The sequence below is a fragment of the Cladosporium halotolerans genome (genome assembly GCF_011745625.1).
Source record: "Cladosporium halotolerans strain TM138-S3 chromosome Unknown Sca47, whole genome shotgun sequence".
Lineage (NCBI taxonomy): Eukaryota > Fungi > Ascomycota > Dothideomycetes > Cladosporiales > Cladosporiaceae > Cladosporium > Cladosporium halotolerans.
Window position 1 is genome coordinate 18,831 of NW_027191498.1, and position 26,882 is coordinate 45,712.

Sequence of the window (26,882 nt, forward strand, 5' to 3'; positions counted from 1 at the left end):
ACGACGATGGTAGACCATATACGAAATTGCTGCAAAAGAGATTTGTATATCGATCTTTGGGTATACAAGTACTAACGTACCGCCGATTCCATCTTTTTCCAAACGCCTTATGCTCGCAAGCATTTCTCCCAGAACGCTCAAATGCCACCTCGCCAACATCCATTCCCCCTCATTTGTACATACGAAATCAAATCCTAGAGGTGCCTTGGAGGCTTCAAGCATTGGCCTTTGGCGATCACCTCGTTTTGTACATAGGCAAGCCTTGACTTGTCGCCTTCGTGATAGAACTCCCCGGACCAAAAGCCACAGCCGATGTTGCTCGTCTCTTTGCGCCATTTCACCTGCTCAAGACCCGCTTCATCCACGGGCGGCCGGGGAACCGGCTCTGTCTCCTCGCCTGCGATTAGAGACTCGCCCTCCATGTGGTGGAACAACTCCGGCTGCAGGGTGTAGCACAGAATGTGTTTGTCGCGGCAGGCTGTCAGGATCGCCGCATCGTAGGCCGTGATGTGTTTGTGAATGTCTTCCTTTGGAGGCGCGAGCTCACCGAGTAAGCGTTGAGCAGTGCTTCGAGTGATCGCGTAGCCAAAAGTGCACAGAGGCCAGACGGAGTGGTGGAACACGCGATTCTGCTCAGGAACTGTGAGAGCTGTGAGGAAAGAGGCGGTGAAAGGGTGTAGATCGGTGTGGTTGAGCATGGTGGGATCTTCGTAGATGACGTGGGGCAGAGCCTCCAGATCCGACGGGTGGTGGTGCCCGACCCCGACACCCTTCGTAATCATGTTCAGATAGTCGCCGCAGTGTCCCAAGTACAAGAGGTCCCAGTCCTTTGGCGTTCCCCATGGATAGAGGGTCGCATCGATAGTCTTAGACTTGCCCAAGGAGCGCGCTGCGCGTTGCGCCAGCGGTACTTGAATTGTCTTCAGTCGGATATCCCAGTCCACGTCATCCTCAAATATCAATGCCGTCTCTTGTCCCGACTTCAGAAACTCGCGCAGTACCACGTGGTGGCTCAGCCATGCTTTCACCGTGCCCGTCGTGACTTCCGACTCCGACTTGTTCGGCCACTTGAAGTTGTCCACGTCTTCATCCGTCCAGGTAGGCTGTGTCGGTATGGTGAGCTCCAGTCCTGTCGCCAATGCTGCCTGCTCCAGATGATCTCTTCGGGGCGATCCTGGACCGGACACGGCCCACAGCCCACCAAAGCCTAGCGTCGCATTCGTCGCAGCCGTCGCTTCGCTGGCGTAGCTTGCGATGGGAAAGTTGGGTCTTGTGCTCGATGAAGCGCCGCTATGAAAATAAAGGAACAAGGTGACAAGGGCGATGAACAGAAGAGCGTAAAGCGAAGGAAGCCTTGAGGCGCGAGAAGCGAGCATTGTGGCTGTTCTGTCCGGATTCGATGACGGGCATGAGACACGGCCCTCGTCGGTCTAGCGCAATCGCGATGGCATCCAGGCGCCGAGCAGAGCAAGGGAGTGTGGAGAAATAGCGCGTGCGGGTATGTGTGTATAGTACAGTCGACTGGGAGAGAGGGAATGTGGCTTCAATCCCCGTTCGCGGGCCCTGCGACAAGGCTGACGACGTAAAGATGGGGCGAGTAGCTGCGCATGTAATGTGCCGCGTAAGGTAGGTACTTGCCCCCCTCCCCCCTGAGGCCAAGCCCTGCCGATCAGCTGGATTGCTGCACATCTCGGCCCTCACCGTGCTTGTCGTGAGCATCTCACATACGGTGTATGTCTCACAACATTCAGTATTATCGCAGATTCGGCCAGAGCCGCATTGTCATCAATGTCAGCATCAGCGCCAAAGAACACAGCCTCCCCTGCAGCTTTTGCGCCAGTCTGGGGTTGGCACAGATCACGCCTTGTCCAGCGTGCCCACTGTCTCAAGGTATCAGCAGATGCTGAGGCACGAACCAGGTGATCCTCATCCGTGGGTGTGCGGAACTCTCCTTCAGCTCTGGACTCAGCTGCCCGGCACGACGTGTGAGAGACTGAGAGCCATTGAAAACCAGCCTATTCTGGACGCTTACTGGCGCGGCTGCTGCCGGCGCTAGCTGCGGGCTGTGTCTTGTAAATTCACCAACCTCACGTGACCAACCGCCTCTTCACAAGGTGATCGCACTTGTGTGCGAAGCTACCGACAACTTGGCAATGTGATATCCAGTTTTACCCGTTCGAGAGTACGTAGGTTGACTGGTACGAGCGCTTGGTGTCGCTGGACGAACGTCGAGTACTGATTGGCTCGGCTGAGGCCGGCGCTAGCTGCGGGCAATGTTTGTGAATTGATCAATCTCACGTGACTTGGTGTCTCTCCATACAGCCATCACGACGCTGCCATCAACCTCGGAGCTCATCATCAACAATCACAAGTGTGTGATATACTCTTTGAACGTCTGGTCACTCAGTCTGCCTCGAAGGCTAGCAGGTCTGCAGAGTGCGTGGCCTCTTGAGTGCTGCTGGGGTCCATCGTCTGCTTCAGCCGCTCGGTCTGTTCATATATGCTCTTCCAGATGTCGGCACTGACAGATATCCTCGCGTGAAAGCTCGCATCCCCGTAGATTGTCGCCCTATGCCACTAGTCTTCTTCTTCATTCTCGCCCATTTCTGAAGGCCGTAGGCTCGACTGATCTTGGTTGAAACAGAGACGCCGATCTTGTCACGCCCTTGGCTGCATGGACTTTGAGGATGAACGGTCGATTGGTGGCTGAATTATATGTTCACTTCCACCACTGGCTCAAATACTGCATGCCATGCCTTATCCTACCTACCAGTGTGTTGGCCAAGACACGAGACGACTGCGCTGACCTTGGCCTCGCTTTCAGCTCTCGCTTTGCAGCGCCCAGCTAGGCAGCATGGATGGCGACAGCGCGATAGCATGCAACCACCTTTCCGACTCCTTTTTGCAGTTTTTCGGTACCTGATAAGTACCACAATATCGCAAACATGGAAGGAGGCCGAGCTTTGTTATCCTGCGCTCTCTGCAGGCAGCGAAAGTAAGCCAGGCGGCTTCGTCAGCTGGAGGGGTGAGGCGAACCGAGCTGACAGCTCATCACAGGTTGAAGTGCGATCGCAACGTGCCATGCAGCAATTGCATCGCGCGCAAGACGACATGCGTGTTTTCTCCACAGTCAAGAAATCGGATCTTGGGCGCTAGAACGGAGGCCAAGCAACAATTCGATTCACGCATCAGGCGGCTGGAGCAGCTGGTCAATTCTATGGTCTCTCAGAGCTCGCAGTCACAATCACCTGGATCGACAAATCGGGACGAGAGAATCAAGAAGTCTGTTACTGGATCTTCAAATGGTCCGGAATCGGAGGCCGAGATTGAGTCAGGGCGCATCGTGTCCAGCAATGATCAAACAATCTACGTGTCTGGCGCTCACTGGGCATCCATATGCTATGAGGTACGTAGGAAATAATCTTGGAGCAACGGTTTCTGACGGATTCTGTAGGTCGCGGATATCCGGGAGCATTTCGACCGCTCAAACCAGGAGGACCCGGCGAATGTCTTGGGTTCCGACCAGGCCAATGGCCCAATGCTCCTTGAAGGGCTGGGTCCTGCTCCGGACATCGAGAGCATCCTGTCCGATATGCCACCGCAAGATATCACGAACAAACTGGTATCTCGATATTTCAATGGTGCAGAGTTCCCAGTGGGTACGACATTTCTAATATCTCTAATGTAGCGAGCCTTGCTGAATCTTCAAATAGTCATTTTGCATACACCCACATTCGAACAGGAGGTCAGTTCCGATGCAATCTTTATTCTCTAATTGCAATTATCTGACATATCTTCTATTCAGTACCGTAACTTTTGGTTGCGGCCAGAGAAAGCACCAATTCCCTGGATCGGCTTACTTTTCGGCGTCCTCTCAATGGGTGTCTTTCTATGCAGACGCTCGGCAGAAGGTCTGCCAGAAGCCCTTGGCCCTGCTGGAGACGCCATGGACGCTTTCCACAGGCGTTGTACTCAGTGCCTAGTGCTGTCGAAATACTTCACAACACCAGGGCCGTACACCATCGAAGCACTTCTGGTGAGCCAGCAGCTCGAATTCTTGAGGAGCAAAGACGCACGTCTAGGAGTCTGGCTTATGGGTGGCGTGGTAATAAGATTAGCATTGCGCATGGGTTACCACAGAGATCCCGTACACTACCCTCGAATCTCAGTTTTCGATGGAGAAATGCGGCGCCGCGTCTGGGCCTTAATCATACAGCTCGACGCCTTGACTTCTTACCAGCTTGGGTTGCCTGCCATGATACAGGATCTTCATTGCGACACAAAACCACCCAGGAATCTCTTAGACGAGGACTTTGGTCCTGACTCAGCACAACTGCCGCCTTCTCGCCCAGAGTCGGAAGTCACGCCAGTCCTCTATACTGTCAATAAGGCTAAGCTCTCTGCTTGCTTCCGGGACATCTTTAGCCGGGTATCACTGGGAGGAACGGAGGACTACATGGAGATCATGGCTTTACACCATCGTCTCTGCGCAGCGAAGGACTCTATCTCGCCCCGCCTGCGAATGAGCAGCTTCCAAGACGCAGTCCCGGTGCCACCACATCTGCTCCTTCGTCGCATCACCCTTGATCTCCTGTTCCATAAAACCATGTGCATGTTGCACAGACGTCATATGACAAAGTCGTTCCAAGAACCGAAATTCACCTTCTCGAGATCTTCCTGCGTCGAGGCAGCTATGGCAATCCTGGCCATGCAATCTGACATTCTCGACGAAGAAAAGTACGGCTACTTGTTCCGCGAGAGCAAGGGACTATTGTCTTCCCTCGAGCAAACGGATTTCATCCTGGCCGGGACGATCATTTGTTTGGAGCTCAGCTCCCGATCTGTTCAAAGCAACAACCTGTCGCAGAGACATGACTCTGGAGCAGCTGGGAACGGTTTCAGTGACGAAGAGTTGATCAAAGCGCTCCAGACGACACTATATCATTTGGGCGAGATGAAAGGGGCTTCAGCAGAATGTCAGCAAGCTTTCGAAATTGTTTCCATCCTGGCACGGAAGCTTGGGCGCTGGAATGATTACCATGAAGTTGAACAGCACGCAGCAAGCAGCCTGAGTGGTACCTCGGACTTGGACTGGAGCACTGCAAATGGTATGTCAACTTGTCAACCATGCCAATAAAAGTCACTATTGCTGACCTGAGTGCCAGAAGCGCCAGCGCAGACTCCCCAAAACCCACAAGTTACCAACGCGCTATCGCCAAATGCACAATTCGAGCGCTCAACTTTCGAGGGTATCGAGTCATTCTTGGAGAATCCGGAAAACGCAGATTGGGTAAGGCCGTGCCAACTCACAAAATGTCATAGTCGTTCTTCGCTAATAGGATGTCTCACATAGGAGTTCTGGGAGGCCATCATGAGGAATTCGCCGCCTCGTGACTAGGTCTAGTCACCAGTCGGGCCGCTGCGTTGAAATTGATGATCGTGTGTCGTCTATGATCCCTTGGAATGCTATCAGAAAGACAAAATCGAACCTTTAAGTCGGCGCCCAATGCAGGATTTCTCATGTCATTTCCAACACTTCCCTCAATCAGCGCTCACAATTGTGACCAAAGAATCTTAACCCCAAGTAACCCCAAGGACGCACCCTGACCCTAACCCTAATTTTGGTGCGGGGGGCTGATTTCTGCAGGCAGCCGCGAGCTTCGGTCGATTTCAAACGAAGATAAGGCAATCAGTGCGGTGTTCGTCGCAAAGAATCTCATCAAGGCATAAAAAAACGTCGGGCGATGTCCGTTTCACGTCCGCCATGGCCATGAATGCTTTCGAAATGACAACAGAACCATGGAGATAGCTACAAGGCAAGTTGTGCACCGGAGAGCGAATATCAGAAGTCCGGCGCAGCTGCAGCTCAGCCTCGTCCGTGGATTTGGGTCAGCTCCGCGGACCATCCAGATGCGAGTCCGGGTATAGGTAGTGATTTGGGGCAGACACAGGTGGGCTGCGACACAACGTTCGATTTATATACTTTGTCAACATCCGCTCCATCATGTTGCTTTTTAAACCCCAGCCATCCGTCTCTTCGTCGCATACATCCCCTTAGCATATCGAGACTCGCAATTCACCAACGCCCGCAATGCACGGCAACGCTAAATTTACCGCCAAGGACGTTCCGGATCTCACTGGTTATGTCGTGATCGTAACAGGAGGTCAGCACAGCCGAACCTCCATATTATCTTCGTTCGCTGAACAGCTTTGAATCAGGCAACAGCGGCATCGGCTACCAAACATGCCTCCAGTTAGCTCTCCGTCAGGCTAGAGTCTACATCGGCGGGCGATCGGGAGAGCGTGTGAGCAAGGCGATCGAGGAAATGCAAACAGCTGCGGGTACAACGAAGCTTGATCTGCACTTCCTCCAGATCGATCTCCAGAACTTGTCGTCAGTCAAAGCCGCTGCGACTTCGTTCGCGCAGCGAGAGTCGCGACTTGATATTTTGATCAACAACGCCGGGGTATGATTGTCCATGTGTTCTCAGAGAAGCTTCGCTGACTCTTACCTTCTCATACAGATCATGGGCGTGCCGTATGAATTGACAACGGATGGGTACGAACTGCAGTGGCAAGTCAACTACCTGGCACCATACCTTCTGGTATCGTGCCTCATGCCACTTCTCTTGACGACCGCATCGCAATCGCCAAGTAAAGATCGGGTCAGAATCGTCAATCTATCATCTGAGATGACGACTCTTTTGGGTCCCAAACACATGCTGCTGGACGATGTCAATATGCCAAACCACAAAGGCATGACGGTGCTGCTGTGAGTTACGAATTTCATGAGCCGCAGCATCAAGTCTGACAATCGTCTCACAGACAGCGTTACTCGCATTCGAAGCAAGGCTCGATCCGTCACGCCAAGGAGCTCAACGATCGTTACAGCGCTCAAGGTGGGTTTCCGTAAGGCGTTATACCCAATAACAACTACTGACTCACGCTACAAAGGTGTCACGGCGTATTCTCTACACCCCGGAGTCGTCTATACAAACCTGCAGGGCGCGGACCCCTCGTGCTTCGGCAGTTTCATGCAGCTAACCATGAAGATCACGCCAACAGTCACGCCGCAAGAGGGAGCCCTGAACTCCTTGTACGCTGCCACCAGTCCGGATGCTCCAGCTAAGGGCCAAGGCAGGTTCTTCGTTCCGGTCGGCAAACTGCAGAAGTCGGTTGACAAATGGATTGACGATCGCGAGGGCAACGCAAAGTTGTGGGAGCACAGCGAGCGTGCAATTCAACACATCAATTGATTGGTATAATGTGCCAGTATGATTGGTGTCCGCGTGGAGGATAGGTGTGTGGATGGTTGATCGAGCGGCGAATTGTTGTAGATAGCTTTGCGATAGTTGAAGCGAAAGGCTGCCTTTTCTCCTGGAAAGATTCCAGCTGACTGCGCTTCTATCATAATCTCTCATGGGCGAAGGCTGCAGTTGAAAATGTTGATATGAGTTGTTACAAGGTCGTGGCACATCGTTCCAACGTCCACTATTCGCAGGATATTGTCCGCGTTCAGCAGCTGAAGTGCAAGCCTTCCTTGTAGGAGCACATGCAACCTCGGGACTCACAGCATGCTTCGGATCATGAACGAGATGGAGGTTCAAGGGGCATGTCGCAAAAATGCTGTTGAACGAACATGTGTGTGGGACGCGTCGTGCTCGATCGCAAGCCTGTCCTCAGCCTAGCCTGCAAGCAACATTGGAGCACAGGGTCGAATCCACGGACCCTTCCGCGAGCCTCCACCAATCAAACTCCACCACGCCACCCCGCACCACTTCGCCAGCACTTTCTTCAGGCACGCTGCGCCCGCACCCCTTATCACCAAACCCGTGGGACCATCAAGCGGTGGGACAATACATATAATAACCCAGCGTTGCCACCACAACGCAGCCATGCCAGGCAGCGGCAAGCAAAACGCCGATGTCCAACGGCAGATTATCGAGTTCCTGGAAGCCGGGATCGATCCCACGACGATCCACCGGCGGCTCAAGGTCGGGCGCAGCTCGATCTATCGCATGAAACGATGCCTGCAGCAGCACGGGACCGCGTACGCGCCGCCGGCGACGAACAAGAAGAATGGACGGCCGAGGGTCATGACGAATGAGCAGGAGCAGGTGAGTGCAGATTCAATCGATTCCAGAAGCAAAACATTCTGACAATATCGACAGGAAATCCGCGCCTGGCTCCAAGACCCCGCCAATCGCGAGCGCTACCTGGACGACATGGTGTGGTTCATCCACGACCGCTTCGGCATGGTCTGCAGCACGACGACCTGCTCCAAGATCAAGCGCAAGTGGCTCAAAGTCATCGAGGCCGAGGAGCGCGGCGAGCAACTCGACCCGGCCGACGCGCAGGAGCAAGTCCGCCAGGAATCGTTTCGCGTCGCGAAGCGGACGTCGAATGCTTCCAAGCGACAGCAGCAGGCTGTTACGCCGGTGGCAACTGACGATGGAGACCTACAGATGTCGGCGGATCTGGAGGCGGCGATGTTGCACCAGGAACATCAGCAGCAGCAGCAGCAGCAGCCGTTGCCGGAGTATCGGCCGGAGATCGACCAGACCTTGCAGGATTACAAGCCAGAGATCGATCAGCATTTACAGGAGCAGCTACAGACAGAGGTGGCGCATGCGGCGCTTCGGCAGAGCGGCCTTGGATGAGCTGTCCGTTTGTGATGGTAGCATCTGATGCTAAAGGCGCCGCATGTTTGCGGCACTCACGAATTACGAGAGACGATAGCGATTTGACTTTGTTGGCGTTAGACTTTGCATAAGATCAATCCGGAGGCGTTCATTCACGCGATAGGATGGTCGAGGTATGGTCATATCAAAAATGAATTCCCTTATACTAAGCATAAGCAAGCTCCGGATCGCCAATACCGCGCTCTAATGCTTGCAAAATATTGCGTCTAACGCTCGTTCCCATCACCTTCCGTCTCTTTATACAATTGAGGCGACAGTCCCGATGGTTGCAGACCCGCGAGGGCCTAAGCGGCAATGGAACCCTAGCTTCTCTGACCACTCCTCCCGACTCTTTCTGGTATCTTGACTCTCACAAACAACAAGCGCTCGTCGACTACTCTTCATACTTGCCTCCTGGCAGGTAATCCCGGCCCTTCTCAAGCACGCCCTTCAGGTACTCGTACACGGTGAACGTGACCGCCTGCCCCGGCGCCACACGCATGACACGCGGCGTGATGCCCATCCAAAAGGCCCTAACGCCCTCGACCTTCCACATATGGTTCGCGATTGCCATGATGCGGCCCATGGCCGTCTGCCCGGCCTCGGCGGGAGTCTTCTGCAGACGGGTCTTGATCGTGTCGATGGGAGCGTTAGAGAAGGGCCCTACAGCACCAGAAATCAGACCGACAATACTGGTCTGCCAACCAGGCAGCTGGGCCGTGGGGTCTGCGCTGTTGCGCTGCAGGTAGTCCTTGAGCTCAGTGTACGCGGTGAAATTCGCGGCCTGGTTGGTACCCTGGCGCAGAGCCGTGAGCGAGACGCCGCGGTACAGCGCGCCGAAGCCCTCCTCGCGAATGACGGTGTACATGGCGTGCGCTGCGTTGCGGTATTTGGGCACGTCGAGCGGGTCGCTCATGCTGTGGTACTGCGACTGCAGGCGGATCTTGACGACCTCCATGGGGCACACGACGGCGACGGCTTCTGTGACGCCGGCCGCGAGGCCCGCGAGGAAGTTGCTGCTGCCGGAGACGGTGCCTTCTTTCGCAAGGAGCTGTTTGTACCACTCGTAGCTGGTGAAGCGAATGGCCATTTTGGGTACGATGCCCGTCATGACGGCGCCGAGGCCTTTGTAGAGCGCGAGCGGTGATTCTTTCTTTGCGATTTCCAGGCCAGTCGTAACGAAGCCTCTTCGCTTCATGCCGGGTGCGCGCGCTCGCCGCGACAACTGCATGCGGACTTTGATTGTGTCGAGCGGGTGGCATGCGAGCGCTTCCATCATGCCGGCGCCGCCGCCGGCTATGAGGTTTGTCGCCGCAGAGGCCGGTTTCTTGCCTGACGGCCCTGCTGTTGATTTGGCGGACATTGTGGACGTGGTCTCAAATCATGCGCTTACAATGCGCGGTGCCCTTGGGAAGTGGTGTCTCGTCTCTTCTTTAGGCAGCTGGAGCCCAACTCTTGATACAGCAAAAGTAGAGAAGGTGTGAGAGTGGGCGGATGAAAGTACGCGAAGGCAAAGAAACAAAGGAGGAATGCAAACCCTTGGATTAGAGACAGCCCAGCAGGTGTCACGCTTTATTACGTAGGTTCAGATCAGAGCCAAGCAGTGGTCGGAGTCAGGTCAGTCGTCGAGGACGAGCGGGTGCGTGGGCGAACGGAAGTCTACCTCGGGTGCCCTGGCGAGGCTCGGCGTAGCCATTGAGCTGTGGCTGCGCGAGGCCGAGGAGCAGGAGTTGCGCGGAAGGCATCCTCAACCATATGAGTCAAATACGCCCTGCTCGCTCTCCATTCCAGGGCTGCTGCGCGACGCCGCGGCTGTCAGTGTTCGGCCGCAAGAGTCGAGCTTCGAAGTTGGCGGGCGTCACAAGCCGAAGCTCGCCGGCTTTCACATGGCGATCCTCTGACGCGCTTCCCCACGCTCAGCCAGCCTCGGCATGGGGAAGCTGAGTGATGCCTGAGGGAGCTTGTTCAGCCTTCCGCGTTCGTTCCGAGGCCAGGGACAAGCTCGGGCGGACGATAACTGCTGCAGCGAGCCTCACGACCTCGGACGTCTGGAATGCTTCTGAGGGCAAGCTAATGCTCGTGACTGGCTCTGAAAATGACTGTTCAATACGATTGAATTGGGGAATGCGAAAAATCTCATGCCTACTCCCGAGAAGTGCCGCAGAGCCTCAGGTGTCTGCCTCTTCTGTTACGTGCTGCTCGCTGGGCCCTGTGCCACCAGGTGCCCCCTTCTTAATTTTAATGGGCGAGTCTGACTCTTTGTACGCCTTCAATTTCTCCAAAGCCAGCTGCGCACGCCTCGCTGCCGGGCTCTTGGCTACGTGAACCAACCCTCCATCCAAGGCTTCCAACGTTTCTGGCGAGAGAAGCGACGGGAGGTCATATGCCATGACACTTGAATCTAGCTCCGGTCCAGGCTCCGCGACTCCATCTGCTGGTGCAGCATATCGCAGAGCAAACGCTGGCTGTTGCGAGCGATTCGCGGGTGATTCTCCCTCGCCAACCTTCACCTTGAAAGCCTCCAGCAAAGCCGCCTTGACTCGCCGCTCGAGGTACATCTCGACCGCCTCCACCTGGTCTTCCCAATCGTAAAACTCTTGAACCATGAATCTTCCATTGGGCTTTCGGCCTGCCAGCTTCCCGATCGCTATCCTTAGTCTTTCCGATACCAGTGAAACCCAGGTGCTTTTGCGCGACAGATGCCGGACAACATCCTTCCGGTTGAGCACGTAGCTAGGCCCCGGGAGGCATTCGCCCGTCATTTCGGAGGGGCGGCCTGGTTGTAGGATAGCTCTGATTCCTGGTCGTCGGCCTTCACTCGCGGGAGGAATTCTTTCGATGACCGTGCTGAAGGGGACGAGGAAGTGGGATGGCAGTTGGATCCAGGTAAGTTTGCACTGTCGGATGGGAGTCGCGAGTGCATGGGCTGTATTTCATATGTCAGCGAGGGCGTTCTTGTTGCGGCCAATGTTTGCACGTACCGTGTACATTGTCCTCGAACTCATTCTGGAACTCTACCAAGTCTTCAGTACTAGACATGCCCACGATCTGCTTCTTCGTCTGCCCCTGCTTCTTCTCGCGCTTCCCTAGCAGTGGCGAGACCGGCAGATCTCGAAAGCCATGCTTTCGCGCCTTCGAGAGGACTCCATCTTCGTTCAGAGAGGTGTGCGACTGGAGCAGGGAGTCTGCAACAGAAGGGTGACTGCGTGCAGATGCCTCATGATAGCAGCGCACTGGAGCGCAGAGTCTCGAGGGACATTGGACGAGCCGCCTCAAGGTTGATGGCGTGGCGACACGAATAAGCAGATCGGGCATAGATGATGCGCGCGGCGAGTGTCGCGGAAATGTTCATGCGATCCACATGGCCATGGGTGATCTGAAAAGCCGAGCGACTTCGGCAAGGCCACCACGTGTGGGGAACTTGCGAACCGCCTTATGGCATCATTCACTTTATCTCCTATGTCCGTCTGTTACCTGTCTTCTGATAAGATACATAAACGCACTTTGGCACCATTGCACAGACTATAGACTCTTGCTGTACAAAAAAATCAAGTTCAGACTAATCAATTGACCATGTCTCGCGTTCTCCTCACCGGTGGTTCTGGCTTCATCGCCGCCCACGTTCTGGATATCCTCCTCCAGCGCGGCCACCGTGTCGTCACAACCGTCCGCTCGCAAGAAAAGGCCGACAAGATCAAGCAGGCTCATTCCTCATATGGCAAGGACAAGCTTGACTTTGCCATTGTAGAGGACATCGCCAAAGAGGGCGCCTTCGACAAGGCCGTCATCTCAGACCCTCCCTTCGATGCGGTCATCCACACAGCCAGCCCATTCCACTTCAACGTGACCGATGTTCAGAAGGTATATCTTAGTAGCATACCCAAGAAGACAGCCAAGACAATGCTAACAGTCCTCCAGGAACTCCTCGATCCCGCCGTAATCGGCACGACCGGCATTCTCAAATCGATCAAAAAGTCCGCCCCGACCGTCAAGCGCGTCGTGATCACCTCCTCCTTCGCCTCCATCGTCAACCCCTTCAAGGGCAACTGGCCCGAGCACACCTACAGCGAGGCCGACTGGAACCCCATCACGCAAACCCAAGCAGTCGAGAACCCCGCCAACGGCTACCGCGCCAGCAAGACCTTCGCCGAGCGCGCCGCCTGGGACTTCGTCGAGAAGGAGAAGCCCAACTTCAGCGTCAGCACCATGTGCCCGCCGCTCGTGCTCGGTCCCATCGTGCACTACCTCAACAGCCTCGACGCGCTGAACACGTCGAACCAGCGCGTGCGCGACCTGATGCTCGGCAAGGGCAAGGAGGAGATCGCGCCGACCGGCACGTACCTGTGGGTTGACGTGCGCGACCTGGCCGAGAGCCACGTTGCGGCGATCGAGAGGGAGGCTGCGGCCAACAAGCGCTTCTTCGTCACCGCGGGTTACTTCTCGAACAAGGAAATCGCGCAGGTGATTGAGAAGCGCTACCCCCAGTACAAGGATGCGCTGCCGACTGCCAGCACGCCTGGCGGCGACTACCCGCCTGAGGGCGTGTACAAGTATGACAACAAGAGGACGAGCGAGGTGTTGGGCATCAAGTGGAGATCCCTTGAGGAGAGCATTGCGGACACCGTGAAGAGTCTGCAGGCGGTTGGTGCGTAGATGACGTGAGATGGAAAGTAAATTGTTGATGATTATATACGAATAAATGAAAACGAGGAGAGTCGGTACGATTGCATTCGAGCCAGCTGATGCGAGGTGTGAAATATGTTGTAGATACCTATTGGGTTCTGCGTTAGCAATACATCCAAGGAAAATCAGATGAATTTCATCGAGAAGACAAAAAGCCCGTTCCTTGTCGTTATCAGACTGTTGAACTTGACATTAAATTTTTGGACGTCATTGAGCCCTCAGTAGTAGCTGGTTATATGATCATCACCAAAGGAAAGGGGATTTGGAAGGGTTAGAAAAGAGATGGCGCATCGCGTACCTTTTGTTGCATTGACGCCGACCCCTTCAAGTAGAAGCAGGCCAGCGTGGAGGGGTCCCATCGCAGCATGTCCGTCTCTTGACTAGCCAGTGCGGCTACGACTGGACCCCAATGGAGGTTGTAAACAGTTTGTCGCGGGAAAGTTATCTGAAGTACACGCGGCAGAAAATATATGCTTCGGGCGCGGGCAGTTCGGAGGAGAAGCTGCGGGCTTGGCGAAGAGGAGAGGGTGAGAGGGCAAGGAGTGGTCGGCGCCCGGCAGCGCGGGCAGCAGCCGCAGAGCCGACGTTTCTAAGCAGGTCATCGAACGACTTGTCAACACCTGGAGAAGAGTGTAGCCCCGACCACGCTTTGCTTTCTTTGTTTTCTCCTTTCCCCGCCTTTGCGAACAGCGCAATTTGATACCCCGTCAGCAAAAGAGTCGCAACTTAAAAGCAGCCCGTCCTGAAAGACCAAGACCCATCGCCGAACAACCTCCGCCCTATCCCTGGATCGAAGTGTAGAGCCTCAAACCACCGCACAGCTCACTCGACCACGCACGGGGTTCACAACCCACTCCATCGCAGCGCAACCGCCATCCCGTCTCACCTCACCTCTCCCCACCGAAAACAAACCCACAACCACACACAACGATGGGCTCCGCCCTCTCCCTCTTCACCCGCCTTCTCTGGAGCAGCAAAGAAATCCGCATCCTGATCCTCGGCCTCGACAACGCGGGCAAAACGACGCTCCTCTACCGCCTCAAGATCGGCGAAGTCGTCACCACGATCCCCACAATCGGCTTCAACGTCGAGTCCGTGACGTACAAGAACCTCAACTTCAACGTCTGGGACCTGGGCGGGCAGACGTCCATCCGGCCCTACTGGCGCTGCTACTACAGCAACACGGCGGCGGTCGTCTTCGTCGTCGACAGCACGGACATCGAGCGCCTGGGGACGGCGGCGGAGGAGCTGGCGGCCATGCTGGGCGAGGAGGAGCTGAGGGATGCGGCGTTGTTGGTTTTCGCGAACAAGCAGGATCAGCCCGGCGCGAAGGGCGCGGGGGAGATCAGCGAGGCGTTGAGGTTGGGCGAGCTTAAGGATCGGAATTGGAGCATTATGGCTTGTAGTGCGGTCGATGGGCGGGGGGTTAATGAGGGGATGGATTGGCTTGTGGTGAGTTTGTGAACATACCCGTTCTGCGGGGAGGCGAGGGACTCGATTGCTGACTTTATAACTTTCACAGCAAACGGTTGGCGAGAACTCATGATCGTTATACCAAAGAGAGGCTGGGCTTTTTGGATGATGGGAAACTTGTTTGAAATTTGTCGTTGTTATCAACAACCTGCATGGCGCTGGGGTGTGAAATGAACATAGGGAAGAGATCTAGACGACATGCATTATCGAGAGCCACTGCGCGCAACAGACGCGGCGGGGCAACGGGAGGTCTTAATGTTCGATTTTCGACTCGTTTCGGATGGTCGCGTGACCTCGTCTTACATTTTGTCTCATTTCTTGACGTGGATATGTACAGCATAGTAACGCATTGCTCAACCGAGGCGTGTGGGGTTACTTCAAATTCCGAGGTGGAAAGGTCAGGTTGCACTGTTAAGTGATGATAATCATGGTATCGTTATTCGATTCAAGAAACCCCCTCCTCGCAAGACCGATGCTTTTCCTACGCTACAATGAATGCCCCACCTCCTCACAAAGTCCGACCCCCTAATAATCGTCGCCCCTAGTAATAACCTCCTTCACATTCGGCCTCAACAGAATCGTGTGCTCATACTGCGCCGTGTAGCTGCCCTTCACATCCACAAGCGGCGGGTAATCCTGGACAATCCCGCTCTGCACCAGGTTGTTCAGGCCCAGCAGGTACTTGTCGTGCCCGAGGCGGTCGAGGTAGCGGCGGCAGAACGGCAGCGTGCCGAAGTTCTTGTCGATGGTGCGCAGCAGGGACTTGGCGCTCTGCACGCGCAGCGCCACCTTGGGCGCGTCGGCGACCTTGGCGTAGTGCGAGGTCTCCATGTCGTCGTGCACGTAGCCCTTGCCCGTGCTGCCGAAGGTCTCGATGGCGTAGACCTCGCCCTCCTCCATCTTCTCCGTCGTCGCGGACTTGACGATCGGCACGCTCTTGCCCGCGCTGCCGCCGTGGATGCTGTACTGCGAGATCGTGTGCCCGTTGAGGTTGCGGATCGCTTTCACGGGGTGCGTCTTGCCGTCCAGCTCGACCTCGTACGACTCCATGGCTTCCTGGATGCCCTCGCCGATCTCGCCGAGGCGCGCGTCGATGCCCGCAAGTCGGATGCCGGTGTCGGTCGCGTCCTTGACGGCGGCGAGGAGCGTGTCGTACTTGGGCTCGAAGGCGACGGTGAAGGCGCTGTCGACGATGCGTCCGTTGATGTGCACGCCGAAGTCGACCTTCATGACGTCCTCCTGGCTCAGCGTCATCTTGTTGCCCGCGTTGGGCGTGTAGTGCGCGGCGCAGTGGTTCAAGCTGAGACCCGTGGGGAAAGCGACGCCTCCGAGAATGTTGTCGCCCTCCTCGAGGCCCTGGTGGCCGGTGAGCGCGCGCGTGCCGTTCTCGACCATCTCCGCGATCTCCGTCAGGCTCATGCCGGGCTTGATGTTCTGCTGCGCGTAGTTGCGGACCTCACGGTGCACCTCGGCCGCCTGGCGGTACTCGGTGAGGAACTCGACGTTGTCGCGGTCCATCGCGCGCTTCTCCTCGTTCGTTGTCCGGTAGGTGTTGTCGTTCAGGTACTCGACCTCCTCGCCGACGGGGTAGGAGCCATTGGGGAAGAGTTTCGAGACCTCGGTGCGCGGCGGGCTGCTCTGCGCGGCCGCGCCGCCGCCGGCCTTCTTCTTCTTGCGAGGCTTTCTCTTCTTCTTTTTCTTAGCTGCACCCTCGCCAGGGGCGGCGGCACCCTCTCCCTCGTCTGCTTCATCGTCGTCCGAATCGCCATTTTCGGCCTGGCCGTTGGTTCCAGTTGCAGCCGCGGCCTGGGCTGGGGCCTCCTTGCCCGAGATGTCCAGGTTGGCCATGCCGTCCGAGGGTGGGACGGCGGTCATTTTGGCGGCTTTTCTCAGAAAATGGGTGGTTGTCAGAAAGCTTCGAAGTCCGTGAATCGAAACGGCAAAAGTCTCTTGACGCAGCCAGCCGTGGACCCTGGTGGCTGCCTCGCCTGCCTGCCCCACCACAGAGCCGCTGTGTCCAAAGCCGCGCGCCGATGTCATCAACGAAGGTCACGTGCGCAGCATCTTTTGGGAAAATGGCGAATGAGTGGTCGTCGAAACATTCGAATATGGCTAGAGAATGTTACTGAGAACAATGTGCTTTTCGAATATTAAGTGAGCAAACATGGAAACAGTGATACGAATAAATCATAGTCTGCAGATTCTGGGGCCGCATATTTCAGCGGCCCTCACATCATTGAATTGATTGTAAATTTAGTTTAATCGTCTGCTTCGTGGATGCCTTTCATTCATCGCTTCGTCCTCGTCCTTTCTCTTCATTTACAAGATAGTGCCAAAGCCAAAGGTGGTCTTGATGCTGCGCACGTAATACTCCTCCCAGTTGCGCTTGGTCGGCTCCTCCTGGCCGATGGGCACGCCGACCCAGTCGACGCGCATGATGGTCACGGCGTCGACGTCGTTCTGCTCGAACTTGATCTTCATCGTGCTGAAGTGACCCTGTGGCCACTGCGCCAGCCGCCACTTCTGCTCGATGTACGTGGGCTTGTCGAGCTTGGAGAACTCGCCGGAGACGTTGCCGCCGAAGATCTCGAACTTGCCGCCTTCTTTCGCACCCTCGAAGATCTTGGGTGGCGCGCGTGTGAAAGCTGCGATGCGCTGCGGGTCGGTGAAGGTCTCGAAGAGCTGGTCCGCGGTCGTGCGGAACTCCTGCTGGTCGCTGAGGGAGGTCACGTTGACGGCGGCGCCGGCGGCGGTGGATGCCGTGGAGGAGCTTTTCGACTCTTCCTTGGGCTTGTTGATGGAGCTCTGCTGCATCGTCCTAGGCGTGCTGAAACCAGACGAAGGGTTGCTACCGGGAGCGTGCTGGAGGCCCGAGCCATGCTTCTCGATGAGCGTGGGGCCGAGCTTCACAAGTTTCTGACGGATCTGCGGGGTGATCTGTGCCTTCACGAGGTCCTTCACGGGCTGCTTTGAAGAGTCTTCACCGTAGAGTTCTACTTCGAAGACGTACTCGTCCTCTTCGGTATCATGGGCAACTTCCGGGATGGTGATGGTGCCGCTCACTTCCTGGCTCTCCTCTTCGCTCTTCTGCACGCGGCCGGTGTACTCTAGCTGTAACTTCACGTCGAAGATGGTGATGACCTTGTTCTTGCGCTGGGACACGTCGACATCACCGTCCATTGACAGGACTTTGCTGACCTCCGCGGTGTGGCCGCCCTTCTCTGCTTTGAGACCGACCAGCTCCCCGGTGAGGTACTCCTTCGTCCACTCGCTAACATCCTTGTTCACCCAGTGCCAGTTGTTGGGGTTATGGAGGACCATTGTGCCGGAGTACGTGCAGCAATGGGGTTATTTAAACTACGGTTCTGTTCTTTCCATGCTGTTAGTCATTGGACGACGAATCGAATGGCGTGTAGTAATGCAATTAATGATGCAGTGATCAGAACAGAACAACATGTGTTCGCAAAGCTTATCCGCAGTAAAAAGAGTACAAGTCTTTCTCGGACTGGTGCCAGCTGGTGTTTCATCTTGACATGAATCGGAGGGGAAGTAAGAGGAGAATGGTGGACGCATACCTCGCTGATAATGCAAATGGAGTGGCTATCAGTACTCCGGGGTATCAAAAGGAATGACAAGAAACTAGGAAATGGTCGCAACTGGATTATTTGGGCGCTTGGGTGTAAGGGGATGGGGAAGGTAGAAAGCTCTAGAAAGGCTGGAGAAAGAAGTCGCAAAGCTGACCGGGCCTTGGCGCGCTAGGCTGGCGGGCTTCAGCTCTGAGTGCCTGACTTGACGCCTGATTGAGCGCTGAGGCCGAATGCACATGCTATACATCCTAGCAAGTTGGTTGATACAGCGCTCTCTCATCTGATGTGGCATCGACTCATCAACAAAGAGTATCCATTGGTAAACACCGATGCTTCAACGTACTTTCAACATCGGAGAACATATGACAATTCTAGCAATCTCAGGAATGTTGGAAACACGAAGTATGGGAGCAAGCAACATGGACAAAGCGAGTGTAAAATCGGAAATGATTCTTGAGAGATCAAATTGTCGCGTACGACATCTATCTGACTTTTGCTAATTCACAAACGCCTGGTTATGAAGAGTTGTTTTCGTATCACATTGCAAAATGCCATCAGAGAGCCCTAGCCACGACTGCGCGTGGTTCGAGCCTCCATGCTGTTCGTCACAGTCGATCTTCTTACTCGTCGTCGCCGAAGAAGACCTCGACGGGCAGCCAAGCGTCGCCGCAGACCTTGAAGCGGTCGGGCAGCGAGCTGAGCTTCTTCATCTCCTCGTCGGTCAGGCTCCAGCCGTTGAGCTGGTAGTTGTCCTGGATGCGCGAGGCGGTGACGGACTTGGGGATGACGGAGGTGCCGCGCTGGAGGCCCCACATGAGGAGGACCTGGGCGGTGGACTTGCCCTTGGAGTCGGCGATCTGCTTGAGGGTCTCGTCCTTGGCGAGGGGGCTGTTGGTGCTGCCGAGGCAGGAGTAGGCGGTGCAGTGGATGCCCTTCTGCGCGCAGTAGTCGATGAGCTTGGGGCTGGGGTTGTTGGGGTGCAGCTCGACCTGGTTGACGGCGGGGACGGTCTTGCAGGTCGGGTCGTTGAGAAGCTTCTCGAGGTTCTTGATGGCGAAGTTGGAGACACCAATGTTCTTCACACGGCCAGAAGCGGGGAGCTTCTGCATCTCTTGCCAGGTCTTGAGGAAGTCCCAGTCCTCGTAGTGCTTCTTAAGGTCGGCGGGGTCGGTGGAAGAGGGCCAGTGGATGAGGTAGAGGTCGACGTAGTCCATGTCGAGGTCCTTGAGGGAAGAGGTGATGCCCTCTTCCACACGCTTGTGCCAGGGGTTGTCGAGCTTGGTGGTGACCCAGATCTCGCTCCTAGGGACGCCAGAGTCCTTGATACCCTGACCGACCTCGTGCTCGTTGCCGTAGGCGAGGGCAGTGTCGATGTGGCGGTAGCCGGCGAGGAGAGCGGCCTTGACGGCCTCGCGGACCTCGTTGGGCTTAGACTGCCAGGTGCCGAGACCAACGGCGGGCATCTTCGCACCCTGTGAAGTGATTTGAGTCAGTGTCCTATTCTCGAGGCGTTGTTCCTCAGCAAAAACGTACCGTGTTGAGGGTGAAAGTCTCGGAAGTCCAGTTCTTGGCCATGGTTGCGGTGTTGTGTGTTATGAGAAAGTTTTGTTGTATTTGTGAGGGTTGAGCTGAGTCGGATGGGGTATGAATGGAGAAGAGGAGGAGAGAAGAATGCTGAAGCGAGGGCGAGGCGACTTTTTTGACGCAGCTCCTGGATAAGGTGGCCTTGTGCATGAGGCCGAGTGCTCACGAACACCTGGCTGCGAACCTGCCCCACCATCGTCACCGCGACACATCCGCCGCCCTGCTGCCCCTCCAAGCGCGCCACGCAGACAATGATTGGAGGAAGATTCAGGCTGAATGGCGTGCGGCAGCAGTAGCGCACGTGGGACCGAGCGTGTCTTGCATCAGCGCATCCACCCTGCAGAGGATGATTTCTCGGATGCCCTGCCGCCGCCCGCCACCATCATTGGGCCTGCGATGCTGCCGTATCTCTGCCCATCCGCCGTCCGCCATCCGCCGTCTTGCCACCTGGATGAATTCACGACACTCGGCAGATGAGGTGAAACGACGTGTACCTGCACTGGAGCACCAGCTATCGACTAGCGCGTCTGCGGTATGGACGCCCTTTGCAGCTCGCGGTCCACGGCTCAGCCGCCAGCAGACGGAGCATCTCCTCGCGTAAATCTATAGACTTTCTCCCAATCCAGAATAACGAAAGCAACAACATGAGGCTCTCCGACAGCCGATCGCCGCGGCCGCGCGCCTGGACTTTCCCCTGCCCTGCCCAGCCCATCCCACCCGCCAACCCAAAAAACAGCCCTCCCACCAAGTTCACCCCTCCTCCACATCAGCCTCCTGCCCACCCCCACATGCCGAGGCAACACCCGCCCGCCTGAGCAAATCAGGCGAAACGTCGGGACTGCGCCTCCAGCCTGCCAGCCTGCCACACGAACCCACGATCCATTTACCCATTGCGATTCCCGGCGCCCACATCGACGAAATCCTCTCTCTCCTTCAGCCGGCCGCAGCCGTCGCCGAGCCAGAGAGAGCAAAGACGGCAGGCAGCAGACATGTCGCGCTTCGTGAGCGGCGGCACGGACGAGCAGCCGACGCAGCGCGACGACGCCTGGCTCAAGGCCCAGCAGGAGCTGGACGCCGCCGCCATCGCGCGCCAGGACGCCGGCAAGCAGGCCGGCGGCAAGAGCTTGTACGAGACGCTGCAGGCGAATAAAGGTGGCTGGCCGCAATCCTCTCTCCTTCCATACTCATCGTAGTCCTACGCGGTTTGTAAGGTAATTCAAGTTCCGCCGACGAGCTGACCGGGGACGTCGCGCAGGCAGCCGCTAAGCAGGAGGCGTTCGAGGAGTCGACGCGCCTGACCAACCAGTTTCGCTCGCTGGACGAGGACGAGATCGAGTTCCTGGACTCCGTGCAGGAGGGTGCGCGCGCGCGGGAAGCGGCGGTGAAGAAAGACACCAAGGAGCACCTCGACGAGTTCCGCAGGCAGCAGGAGGAGGCTGAGAGGGCGGCGAGAGAGCAGGAGGGTGCGGAAGAGCCGACTCAGGTTGGGGAGAGCTGGGCTGCCGGGCCTAGGAAGAGGAAGAAGGGGAAGGAGAGGGAGGGGATCGGTGGATTGAAGATCCGGAGGACGGAGAGTGGAGAAAAGAAAGGCGAGCCCGAAGAAACGAAGGCAGAAGCGAAGGCAGATGACAAGACTGTCACGAACACTGCGACCAAGGAAGAGACCAAGGCAAAACCTGATCTGTCCACATCCCCTCCGCCCGTTACAGCATCTCCTGCCCTGGGCCTAGGATTGGGTGCTTATTCTTCAGACGAAGATTAGGCACGATCTCAGGGCCATGCGTGCAGCAAATCATCAGCACATGTTAGAATAAAGCACTAGCGACGATGACCAAAGCAAGTCAATCACAATCATAAATTCCAGCTATTGGACCAAAAATGATCAACCTACTTCGACGGGTCCAGCAGCAATTTTCCACTCGTCTTCCTCCCCTCCAAATCATTATGCGCGCGAGCAACCTCGCTGAGCGCATACGTCTCATGAATGCTCACATCCATCTTATCTTTCACGATAAAATCAAACAGCTCCTGTGTGTACCCGTCAAACTCCTCCCTCGTCACAATGAAATTAAACAGCGTCGGCCTCATCAGCTTCACATTCTTCGCGCTCAGCCTCGCAATCGCCAACGGCGGCACCGCCCCGGACGCATTGCCAAACGACAGCAGCGAGCCCTTGCGCGCCAGGCAGTCGAGCGACAGGTCGAACGTCGACTTGCCCACGCCGTCGAAGACCGCCGCCACGCCCTTGCCGCCCGTCAGCTCGTCCACGCGCGCCTTGACGTCCTCCTGCGAGTAGTTGACCATGTGCGTCGCGCCGGCCTTCTTCGCGAGCGCCACTTTCTCCGCCGTGCTCGCCGTCCCGATCGTGTTGGCGCCCACGGCTTTGAGCAGCTGGCACAGCCAGAGGCCAGTGCCGCCCGCGGCGGCGTGCACGAGCACCCAGTCGCCTTTGTTGACGTGGTAGGCTTCGCGGATGAGCGTCAGCGCCGTGAGGCCTTGCAGCAGGGCCGCGGCGGCGGTCTTGGGCGGCAGGGAGTCCGGGATCTTGGTCGCTTTGGCGGCCGGCGCGGCGGTGTATTCGGCGTAGGTGGCTTCCGAGAGGCAGACGACGCGGTCGCCGGTTGAAAGGTTGTAGGTTTCTCCTGAGCCGGTGGCGACGATGGTGCCTTCGGATTCGCGGCCGAGCATGTAGGGCCAGTGAGGGGCCGGGTAGAGGCCGGTGCGGAAGTAGCTGAGGGGGCATGTCTGTTAGGATATGTTGAGGTCTCATTTTGAAATTGGTGACACCTACGTGTCGATGAAGTTGACGCCGACGAAGTCGTTCTTGATCAGGATCTGGCCTTCTTTGGGCTCTGGCACGGGGAGGTCGGTCTTGTACTGGAGTACTTCAGTGCCACCGTTCTTCTCCATGATGACACCCTTCATGGTCTTGGGGATGGAAGCCATTGTGCGGATTGTGTTTGTCCTGGTGGGAGAGAGCTGTGAAGATAAAGCAGCTGCACGGCGGGTTGGTGATGATAGGAACGAAGTTGATCTGGCGGCACGTAACGTGAACATGGATTTTTAAGGAAGAAAGCTGATCGTGAAATGTAAGAAACACAGCTCGAGGCACCCAGGTATAGTCTTACAAATCCGTGCCTGGTGGTGCAAGTTGAGCTGCAACCCATTGACGTGATGCTCGTGAACCCCGCCAAAACCCGCAGCCGACCTCGGCCGAGACCATTGATTGCAGAACCGAAATGTCGACTACCTTGCTGGCACGTCGATTCGCATGCTGATCGTTACCATGTAGTCGGAAATGTCGGATTGCTTGTTGCCTTCTACCAAAAACTGGTCTTACTCTTTTCTTCATCAAGCTCTCGTTCACGTAGATTTCTGTGTAGTCAGACTACCGGGTGAGCTCTCCGTGGGCGAACCCGTCATGAGGAGCAAGCCAGATGCTGCTTCAATATTACCATCGAAATCATCTTGTCTTGTTGCAACGGTCAAGTCTAGTCTTCGGAGAGATGCTCGCGTCCTTGTCGATGCCCTGAAGACAGACAAGACATCCCGTCAGGGACATTCCTTGATCGGAACGTGTGCTCACAGCTCCGCAGGCGGCCCGAAACATACTCAGTGTTATGAGTTGCGATTACCCCCAGGAAATGGTTTTTGACCACGCTAACCGCATTTGCTGCCTCACCGAACCCACCATTCGCCCTTCTAGAGCCAGCCCTCCGGCAAGGGCGTAGAATAATACAAGGCGCAGGCCGCTCTCCCTTCCTTCAAGCGTCTTTATCGTAAATCGTCCATATACTGTAGGTCAGACGACAAACTTGGATATTCACCTAGCTATCGGTCTTCTTCCATTTCTTTATCAAGCCACCAAACAATACCCGACAGGTACCGTAAGCACCATTCGCCATGGCTCTGAATGAGCCGAAGGGCGCAGAGAGCGTCGTCAATGGAGCTGCGGACTCTAGAGTACTCATCATCATGACCGGAGGCACAATCTGCATGCGATCCAGTCCAGAGGGACTTGTCCCAGCCAAAGGATTCCTGGACGCGGGCATGGCACCCAGGCCTTCCTTCAATGATGGATCTGCGCCTGGAACTTTGAATGCATTTCCTGAACACGACGGACCTTCAGTTTCTCTCAAGAGTCTAAGGACTCCCCGCAGCCGGTACGGAAAGCATGTGCGGTTCTCGGTGCTCGAGTTCCAGCATCTGCTCGATTCTAGCTCCATCGATTCCAAAGGTTGGACCCAGATTGCCAATACTATTCATAAGAACTACACGCTCTTTGACGGATTCGTTGTCCTCCATGGCACGGACAGTCTTGCCTACACCAGCTCTGCGCTGAGTTTCATGCTTAGCAATCTGGGCAAGCCAGTCATCCTTACTGGATCACAAGCACCCATCTTCCAACTCCAGAACGACGCCACAGATAACCTCCTCGGTTCCCTCATCATAGCCGGCCACTTCCTCATCCCTGAAGTCGGCCTCTTCTTCAACCACAGACTCTTCCGCGGCAACCGCTGCACAAAAGTCTCCGCCGACCAATTCGCCGCCTTCTCAGCCCCCAACTTCTCCCCCCTCGCCACAATCACCTCCTCCGACATCCACGTCGCCTGGGACGCCATCTACCGTCCGACCGAAATCAAGCCCTTCAGCATCCAAACCAGCCTGGAAACCGCGCACGTCGCATGCCTCCGCATCTTCCCTGGCATCAAGCCCGAGATGGTCGACGCAGTCCTCCGCGTCCCGGGCCTCCACGGCCTCATCCTCGAGACCTTCGGCGCGGGCAACGCCCCGAGCGGGCCCGACAACACCCTCATCAAGATCTTCAGCGACGCCGTCCAGCGCGGCGTCGTCATCGTCAACGTCACGCAGTGCCTGTCCGGCAGCGTCAGCCCGCTCTACGCGCCCGCCATGGTGCTCGGCAAGGCCGGCATCGTGCCGGGCCACGACCTCACGACCGAGGCCGCCCTCACGAAGCTCTCCTACCTGCTCGCGCTGCCCGACATCTCGACGCCGGAGGTCACGCGCCTGATGTCCGTCTCGCTGCGCGGCGAGCTGACCTCGCGCTCCGGCGGCACGCAGTTCAGCCACTCAAGCGCGGCGCCCGGCGACGCGCAGGCCGCGCGCCAGGCGCACCTCAGCAAGCTGTCGTACGCTATCGCTGAGGGCGACGTCGCGCACTTCAAGGAGATTTTGACGTACGAGCCGGACTGGCTGCTCAACGAGGCGGATTACAGCGGGAGCGTACCGCTGCATGTCGCGGCGGTGGGCCCGAATCTGGAGCTGTTGAGGTTGTTGTTGCAGAAGGGCGCGAGCGTGCACATGCGGAATAAGGCGGGCAGGACACCGCTGTTTCTGGCGGCCAATGCTGGGCTGGAGGATCGCGTGAGTTTGCTGAGGCAGTCGGGGGCACATTTGCATCCTGAGGAGAATGGGGTGGCGAGAGTGCTGTGTGAGAAGGGGTCGCCAGAGGCGCAAAGGTGCTGGGAGTTGGCTGGCGTGACGGTGTGAGAGGGGACGGAATAGAGAATACATTGCCGCATATGAGTTTCCATTGAGCTTTAGTGTGGTTTGTTGGCTGACGCCAAATATCTTGGAGTTGCTCCTCTACATGTATGCTTTTGGTGAGGCGTCTATCTACAGTTTCGGCGTGCTCGAAGGCTTCTTGTACATGACCGTCGCAGCCGCCTAGCAGACAAGTCAGACAGATGATTACATTCACGATTTCTTGTGCATAACAGTTGCCGCCGCCTTCACCAAAGGTTAGCCACCATCTCCAAGCCACTAGCAACAAAATGAGACTTACCTGGTGATTAGGGAAGATCAATGTGTCAGCAATCACGACATTCTCCCTCCTGCCCGCCGTAAACACGACAACCTCCGCAATGTCCTCCGGCGTCAAGGGCTCGCAGCCCTTGTACACAGCATCCGCCTTGTCCTTGTCGCCGTAGAACCTGACGACACTGAACTCCGTCTCGACCTGTCCAGGATCGATTTCGATCACGCGGATGCGCGTGGCGATCAGCTCCTTGCGCATCGCGTCTGTGAAGCTTCTGACAGCAGCCTTCGTCGCGCAGTAGATAGAACCACCGGGGTAAGGCTCGCGGCCAGCGATGGAGCCGACGTTGATGATGTCGCCGGCGCCAGCCTCGCCGCGCGCTTTCATGGCCGGCAGCACGGCTTGCGTCACGTTGATCAGCCCCGTCACGTTCGTCGCAAACATCACGTCCAGGTCGGCGGTCTTGATGTCGCCGACTTTGTCGACGCCGCGCACGAGGCCGGCGTTGTTGACGAGCACGTCGATTTGCTGGAATTCTTTGGGCAGGTTGGGGATCAGGTGGGCGACTTCGGAGGCGTTGGAGACGTCGAGTTGCACCGGCAGGACTTGCACGCCGGAGCCGACTTCGTTGGTGATTTCGCTGGCGAGCTCTTTGAGAGAGTCCAGGCGGCGCGCGGTCAGGATGAGTTTGAGGTTCTTGGGCGAGGTGCGGGCGAACTCCTGCGCGGTGCTCTTGCCGATGCCTGAGCTAGCGCCGGTGATGAGGACTGTCTTGCCCTCGAGGCGCTTCCCCATTGCGGTGGTCATGGTTCGGCGAGTGGCGTGCACTGCAGTGCTGTGTCTAAGGAGGTTTGGGATGGGAGTTGGTCTGAGAAGGGCTGAAGAGGTGCGGAAGAAATGGCCGAGCTTCATACGAGATATGTGTAAGAGAGGTAAAGGCAGATTGATATGCTCAAGAGAATGGTATGGAAATATTCCTCAGCCGACTCACAATCTAGCAGCGGATCTGCGATAGGCGATTCGGTTGCGTGCTTTGAGTGGAGGAGGTGACAACAGACCATTGGCCTTGCGCGGGGTCGTCACACCGGCGTCGGC

General features: G+C 56.5%; 15 protein-coding genes across 15 annotated transcripts; 7 read left to right on the plus strand and 8 right to left on the minus strand.

Moving 5' to 3' along the window:
- Nucleotides 1-194: 194 nt before the first annotated feature.
- WHR41_08516 (uncharacterized protein) lies at nucleotides 195-1,376 on the minus strand (the record flags this gene model as incomplete). Its single annotated transcript, XM_069377120.1, has 1 exon — nucleotides 195-1,376. One exon carries the CDS (start codon nucleotides 1,374-1,376, stop codon nucleotides 195-197), a length of 1,182 nt encoding a protein of 393 aa, XP_069225681.1.
- A 1,348-nt stretch (nucleotides 1,377-2,724) lies between these two features.
- Nucleotides 2,725-5,526, plus strand: WHR41_08517 (uncharacterized protein). Its single transcript, XM_069377121.1, has 7 exons — nucleotides 2,725-2,995; nucleotides 3,058-3,406; nucleotides 3,455-3,659; nucleotides 3,714-3,745; nucleotides 3,806-5,108; nucleotides 5,166-5,290; nucleotides 5,354-5,526. Exons 1-7 carry the CDS (start codon nucleotides 2,946-2,948, stop codon nucleotides 5,396-5,398), a joined length of 2,109 nt encoding a protein of 702 aa, XP_069225735.1. The 5' UTR covers nucleotides 2,725-2,945; the 3' UTR covers nucleotides 5,399-5,526.
- A 565-nt stretch (nucleotides 5,527-6,091) lies between these two features.
- Nucleotides 6,092-7,386, plus strand: WHR41_08518 (uncharacterized protein; the record flags this gene model as incomplete). Its single annotated transcript, XM_069377122.1, has 5 exons — nucleotides 6,092-6,164; nucleotides 6,220-6,467; nucleotides 6,525-6,772; nucleotides 6,826-6,899; nucleotides 6,955-7,386. 5 exons carry the CDS (start codon nucleotides 6,092-6,094, stop codon nucleotides 7,254-7,256), a joined length of 945 nt encoding a protein of 314 aa, XP_069225688.1. The 3' UTR covers nucleotides 7,257-7,386.
- Nucleotides 7,387-7,833: 447 nt separating this feature from the next.
- On the plus strand, nucleotides 7,834-8,660 carry WHR41_08519 (uncharacterized protein; the record flags this gene model as incomplete). The annotated part of the gene is made up of 2 exons (XM_069377123.1): nucleotides 7,834-8,117; nucleotides 8,172-8,660. Exons 1-2 carry the CDS (start codon nucleotides 7,896-7,898, stop codon nucleotides 8,658-8,660), a joined length of 711 nt encoding a protein of 236 aa, XP_069225689.1. The 5' UTR covers nucleotides 7,834-7,895.
- A 415-nt stretch (nucleotides 8,661-9,075) lies between these two features.
- Nucleotides 9,076-10,044, minus strand: ctpC (Mitochondrial citrate transporter C; the record flags this gene model as incomplete). Its single annotated transcript, XM_069377124.1, has 1 exon — nucleotides 9,076-10,044. One exon carries the CDS (start codon nucleotides 10,042-10,044, stop codon nucleotides 9,076-9,078), a length of 969 nt encoding a protein of 322 aa, XP_069225685.1.
- Nucleotides 10,045-10,765: 721 nt separating this feature from the next.
- WHR41_08521 (uncharacterized protein) lies at nucleotides 10,766-12,052 on the minus strand. Its single transcript, XM_069377125.1, has 2 exons — nucleotides 11,663-12,052; nucleotides 10,766-11,607 (listed from the first exon to the last, which is right to left on the minus strand). Exons 1-2 carry the CDS (start codon nucleotides 11,994-11,996, stop codon nucleotides 10,850-10,852), a joined length of 1,092 nt encoding a protein of 363 aa, XP_069225684.1. The 5' UTR covers nucleotides 11,997-12,052; the 3' UTR covers nucleotides 10,766-10,849.
- An 87-nt stretch (nucleotides 12,053-12,139) lies between these two features.
- WHR41_08522 (uncharacterized protein) lies at nucleotides 12,140-13,518 on the plus strand. The gene is made up of 2 exons (XM_069377126.1): nucleotides 12,140-12,542; nucleotides 12,600-13,518. Exons 1-2 carry the CDS (start codon nucleotides 12,255-12,257, stop codon nucleotides 13,332-13,334), a joined length of 1,023 nt encoding a protein of 340 aa, XP_069225687.1. The 5' UTR covers nucleotides 12,140-12,254; the 3' UTR covers nucleotides 13,335-13,518.
- Nucleotides 13,519-13,968: 450 nt separating this feature from the next.
- Nucleotides 13,969-15,310, plus strand: ARL1 (ADP-ribosylation factor-like protein 1). Its single transcript, XM_069377127.1, has 2 exons — nucleotides 13,969-14,816; nucleotides 14,887-15,310. Exons 1-2 carry the CDS (start codon nucleotides 14,295-14,297, stop codon nucleotides 14,908-14,910), a joined length of 546 nt encoding a protein of 181 aa, XP_069225686.1. The 5' UTR covers nucleotides 13,969-14,294; the 3' UTR covers nucleotides 14,911-15,310.
- Nucleotides 15,311-15,362: 52 nt separating this feature from the next.
- On the minus strand, nucleotides 15,363-16,712 carry WHR41_08524 (Methionine aminopeptidase 2-1; the record flags this gene model as incomplete). Its single annotated transcript, XM_069377128.1, has 1 exon — nucleotides 15,363-16,712. One exon carries the CDS (start codon nucleotides 16,710-16,712, stop codon nucleotides 15,363-15,365), a length of 1,350 nt encoding a protein of 449 aa, XP_069225711.1.
- Nucleotides 16,713-17,156: 444 nt separating this feature from the next.
- On the minus strand, nucleotides 17,157-18,158 carry WHR41_08525 (uncharacterized protein; the record flags this gene model as incomplete). The annotated part of the gene is made up of 1 exon (XM_069377129.1): nucleotides 17,157-18,158. The coding sequence occupies one exon, from the start codon at nucleotides 18,156-18,158 to the stop codon at nucleotides 17,157-17,159; it is 1,002 nt and encodes a 333-aa protein (XP_069225710.1).
- Nucleotides 18,159-18,853: 695 nt separating this feature from the next.
- On the minus strand, nucleotides 18,854-20,152 carry WHR41_08526 (uncharacterized protein). Its single transcript, XM_069377130.1, has 2 exons — nucleotides 19,958-20,152; nucleotides 18,854-19,896 (listed from the first exon to the last, which is right to left on the minus strand). The coding sequence occupies exons 1-2, from the start codon at nucleotides 19,997-19,999 to the stop codon at nucleotides 19,045-19,047; spliced, it is 894 nt and encodes a 297-aa protein (XP_069225683.1). The 5' UTR covers nucleotides 20,000-20,152; the 3' UTR covers nucleotides 18,854-19,044.
- An 845-nt stretch (nucleotides 20,153-20,997) lies between these two features.
- Nucleotides 20,998-21,770, plus strand: WHR41_08527 (uncharacterized protein; the record flags this gene model as incomplete). The annotated part of the gene is made up of 2 exons (XM_069377131.1): nucleotides 20,998-21,160; nucleotides 21,268-21,770. The coding sequence occupies 2 exons, from the start codon at nucleotides 20,998-21,000 to the stop codon at nucleotides 21,768-21,770; spliced, it is 666 nt and encodes a 221-aa protein (XP_069225682.1).
- A 75-nt stretch (nucleotides 21,771-21,845) lies between these two features.
- WHR41_08528 (uncharacterized protein) lies at nucleotides 21,846-23,139 on the minus strand. Its single transcript, XM_069377132.1, has 2 exons — nucleotides 22,800-23,139; nucleotides 21,846-22,739 (listed from the first exon to the last, which is right to left on the minus strand). Exons 1-2 carry the CDS (start codon nucleotides 23,063-23,065, stop codon nucleotides 21,896-21,898), a joined length of 1,110 nt encoding a protein of 369 aa, XP_069225722.1. The 5' UTR covers nucleotides 23,066-23,139; the 3' UTR covers nucleotides 21,846-21,895.
- A 772-nt stretch (nucleotides 23,140-23,911) lies between these two features.
- On the plus strand, nucleotides 23,912-25,519 carry WHR41_08529 (uncharacterized protein; the record flags this gene model as incomplete). Its single annotated transcript, XM_069377133.1, has 1 exon — nucleotides 23,912-25,519. One exon carries the CDS (start codon nucleotides 23,912-23,914, stop codon nucleotides 25,517-25,519), a length of 1,608 nt encoding a protein of 535 aa, XP_069225721.1.
- Nucleotides 25,520-25,542: 23 nt separating this feature from the next.
- WHR41_08530 (uncharacterized protein) lies at nucleotides 25,543-26,826 on the minus strand. The gene is made up of 2 exons (XM_069377134.1): nucleotides 25,815-26,826; nucleotides 25,543-25,759 (listed from the first exon to the last, which is right to left on the minus strand). Exons 1-2 carry the CDS (start codon nucleotides 26,697-26,699, stop codon nucleotides 25,727-25,729), a joined length of 918 nt encoding a protein of 305 aa, XP_069225694.1. The 5' UTR covers nucleotides 26,700-26,826; the 3' UTR covers nucleotides 25,543-25,726.
- Between the last annotated feature and the right edge of the window lie 56 nt (nucleotides 26,827-26,882).

Excerpts from the sequence above, each read along its gene's own strand:
- WHR41_08530 (XM_069377134.1), bottom strand. The coding sequence starts at position 26,699 with ATGAAGCTCGGCCATTTCTTCCGCACCTCTTCAGCCCTTCTCAGACCA. Across the intron at positions 25,760-25,814 it reads TGATCTTCCCTAATCACCAG|GCGGCGGCAACTGTTATGCA; the intron begins GTAAGTCTCATT and ends CCTTTGGTGAAG.
- WHR41_08528 (XM_069377132.1), bottom strand. The coding sequence starts at position 23,065 with ATGTTCACGTTACGTGCCGCCAGATCAACTTCGTTCCTATCATCACCA. Across the intron at positions 22,740-22,799 it reads GGCGTCAACTTCATCGACAC|CTACTTCCGCACCGGCCTCT; the intron begins GTAGGTGTCACC and ends ATGCCCCCTCAG.
- WHR41_08521 (XM_069377125.1), bottom strand. The coding sequence starts at position 11,996 with ATGCCCGATCTGCTTATTCGTGTCGCCACGCCATCAACCTTGAGGCGG. Across the intron at positions 11,608-11,662 it reads GTTCGAGGACAATGTACACG|CCCATGCACTCGCGACTCCC; the intron begins GTACGTGCAAAC and ends TATGAAATACAG.
- WHR41_08517 (XM_069377121.1), top strand. The coding sequence starts at position 2,946 with ATGGAAGGAGGCCGAGCTTTGTTATCCTGCGCTCTCTGCAGGCAGCGA. Across the intron at positions 2,996-3,057 it reads GCTCTCTGCAGGCAGCGAAA|GTTGAAGTGCGATCGCAACG; the intron begins GTAAGCCAGGCG and ends AGCTCATCACAG. Across the intron at positions 3,746-3,805 it reads CACCCACATTCGAACAGGAG|TACCGTAACTTTTGGTTGCG; the intron begins GTCAGTTCCGAT and ends TCTTCTATTCAG.
- WHR41_08522 (XM_069377126.1), top strand. The coding sequence starts at position 12,255 with ATGTCTCGCGTTCTCCTCACCGGTGGTTCTGGCTTCATCGCCGCCCAC. Across the intron at positions 12,543-12,599 it reads ACGTGACCGATGTTCAGAAG|GAACTCCTCGATCCCGCCGT; the intron begins GTATATCTTAGT and ends ACAGTCCTCCAG.
- WHR41_08526 (XM_069377130.1), bottom strand. The coding sequence starts at position 19,999 with ATGGCCAAGAACTGGACTTCCGAGACTTTCACCCTCAACACG. Across the intron at positions 19,897-19,957 it reads AGACTTTCACCCTCAACACG|GGTGCGAAGATGCCCGCCGT; the intron begins GTACGTTTTTGC and ends ATCACTTCACAG.
- ARL1 (XM_069377127.1), top strand. The coding sequence starts at position 14,295 with ATGGGCTCCGCCCTCTCCCTCTTCACCCGCCTTCTCTGGAGCAGCAAA. Across the intron at positions 14,817-14,886 it reads AGGGGATGGATTGGCTTGTG|CAAACGGTTGGCGAGAACTC; the intron begins GTGAGTTTGTGA and ends TAACTTTCACAG.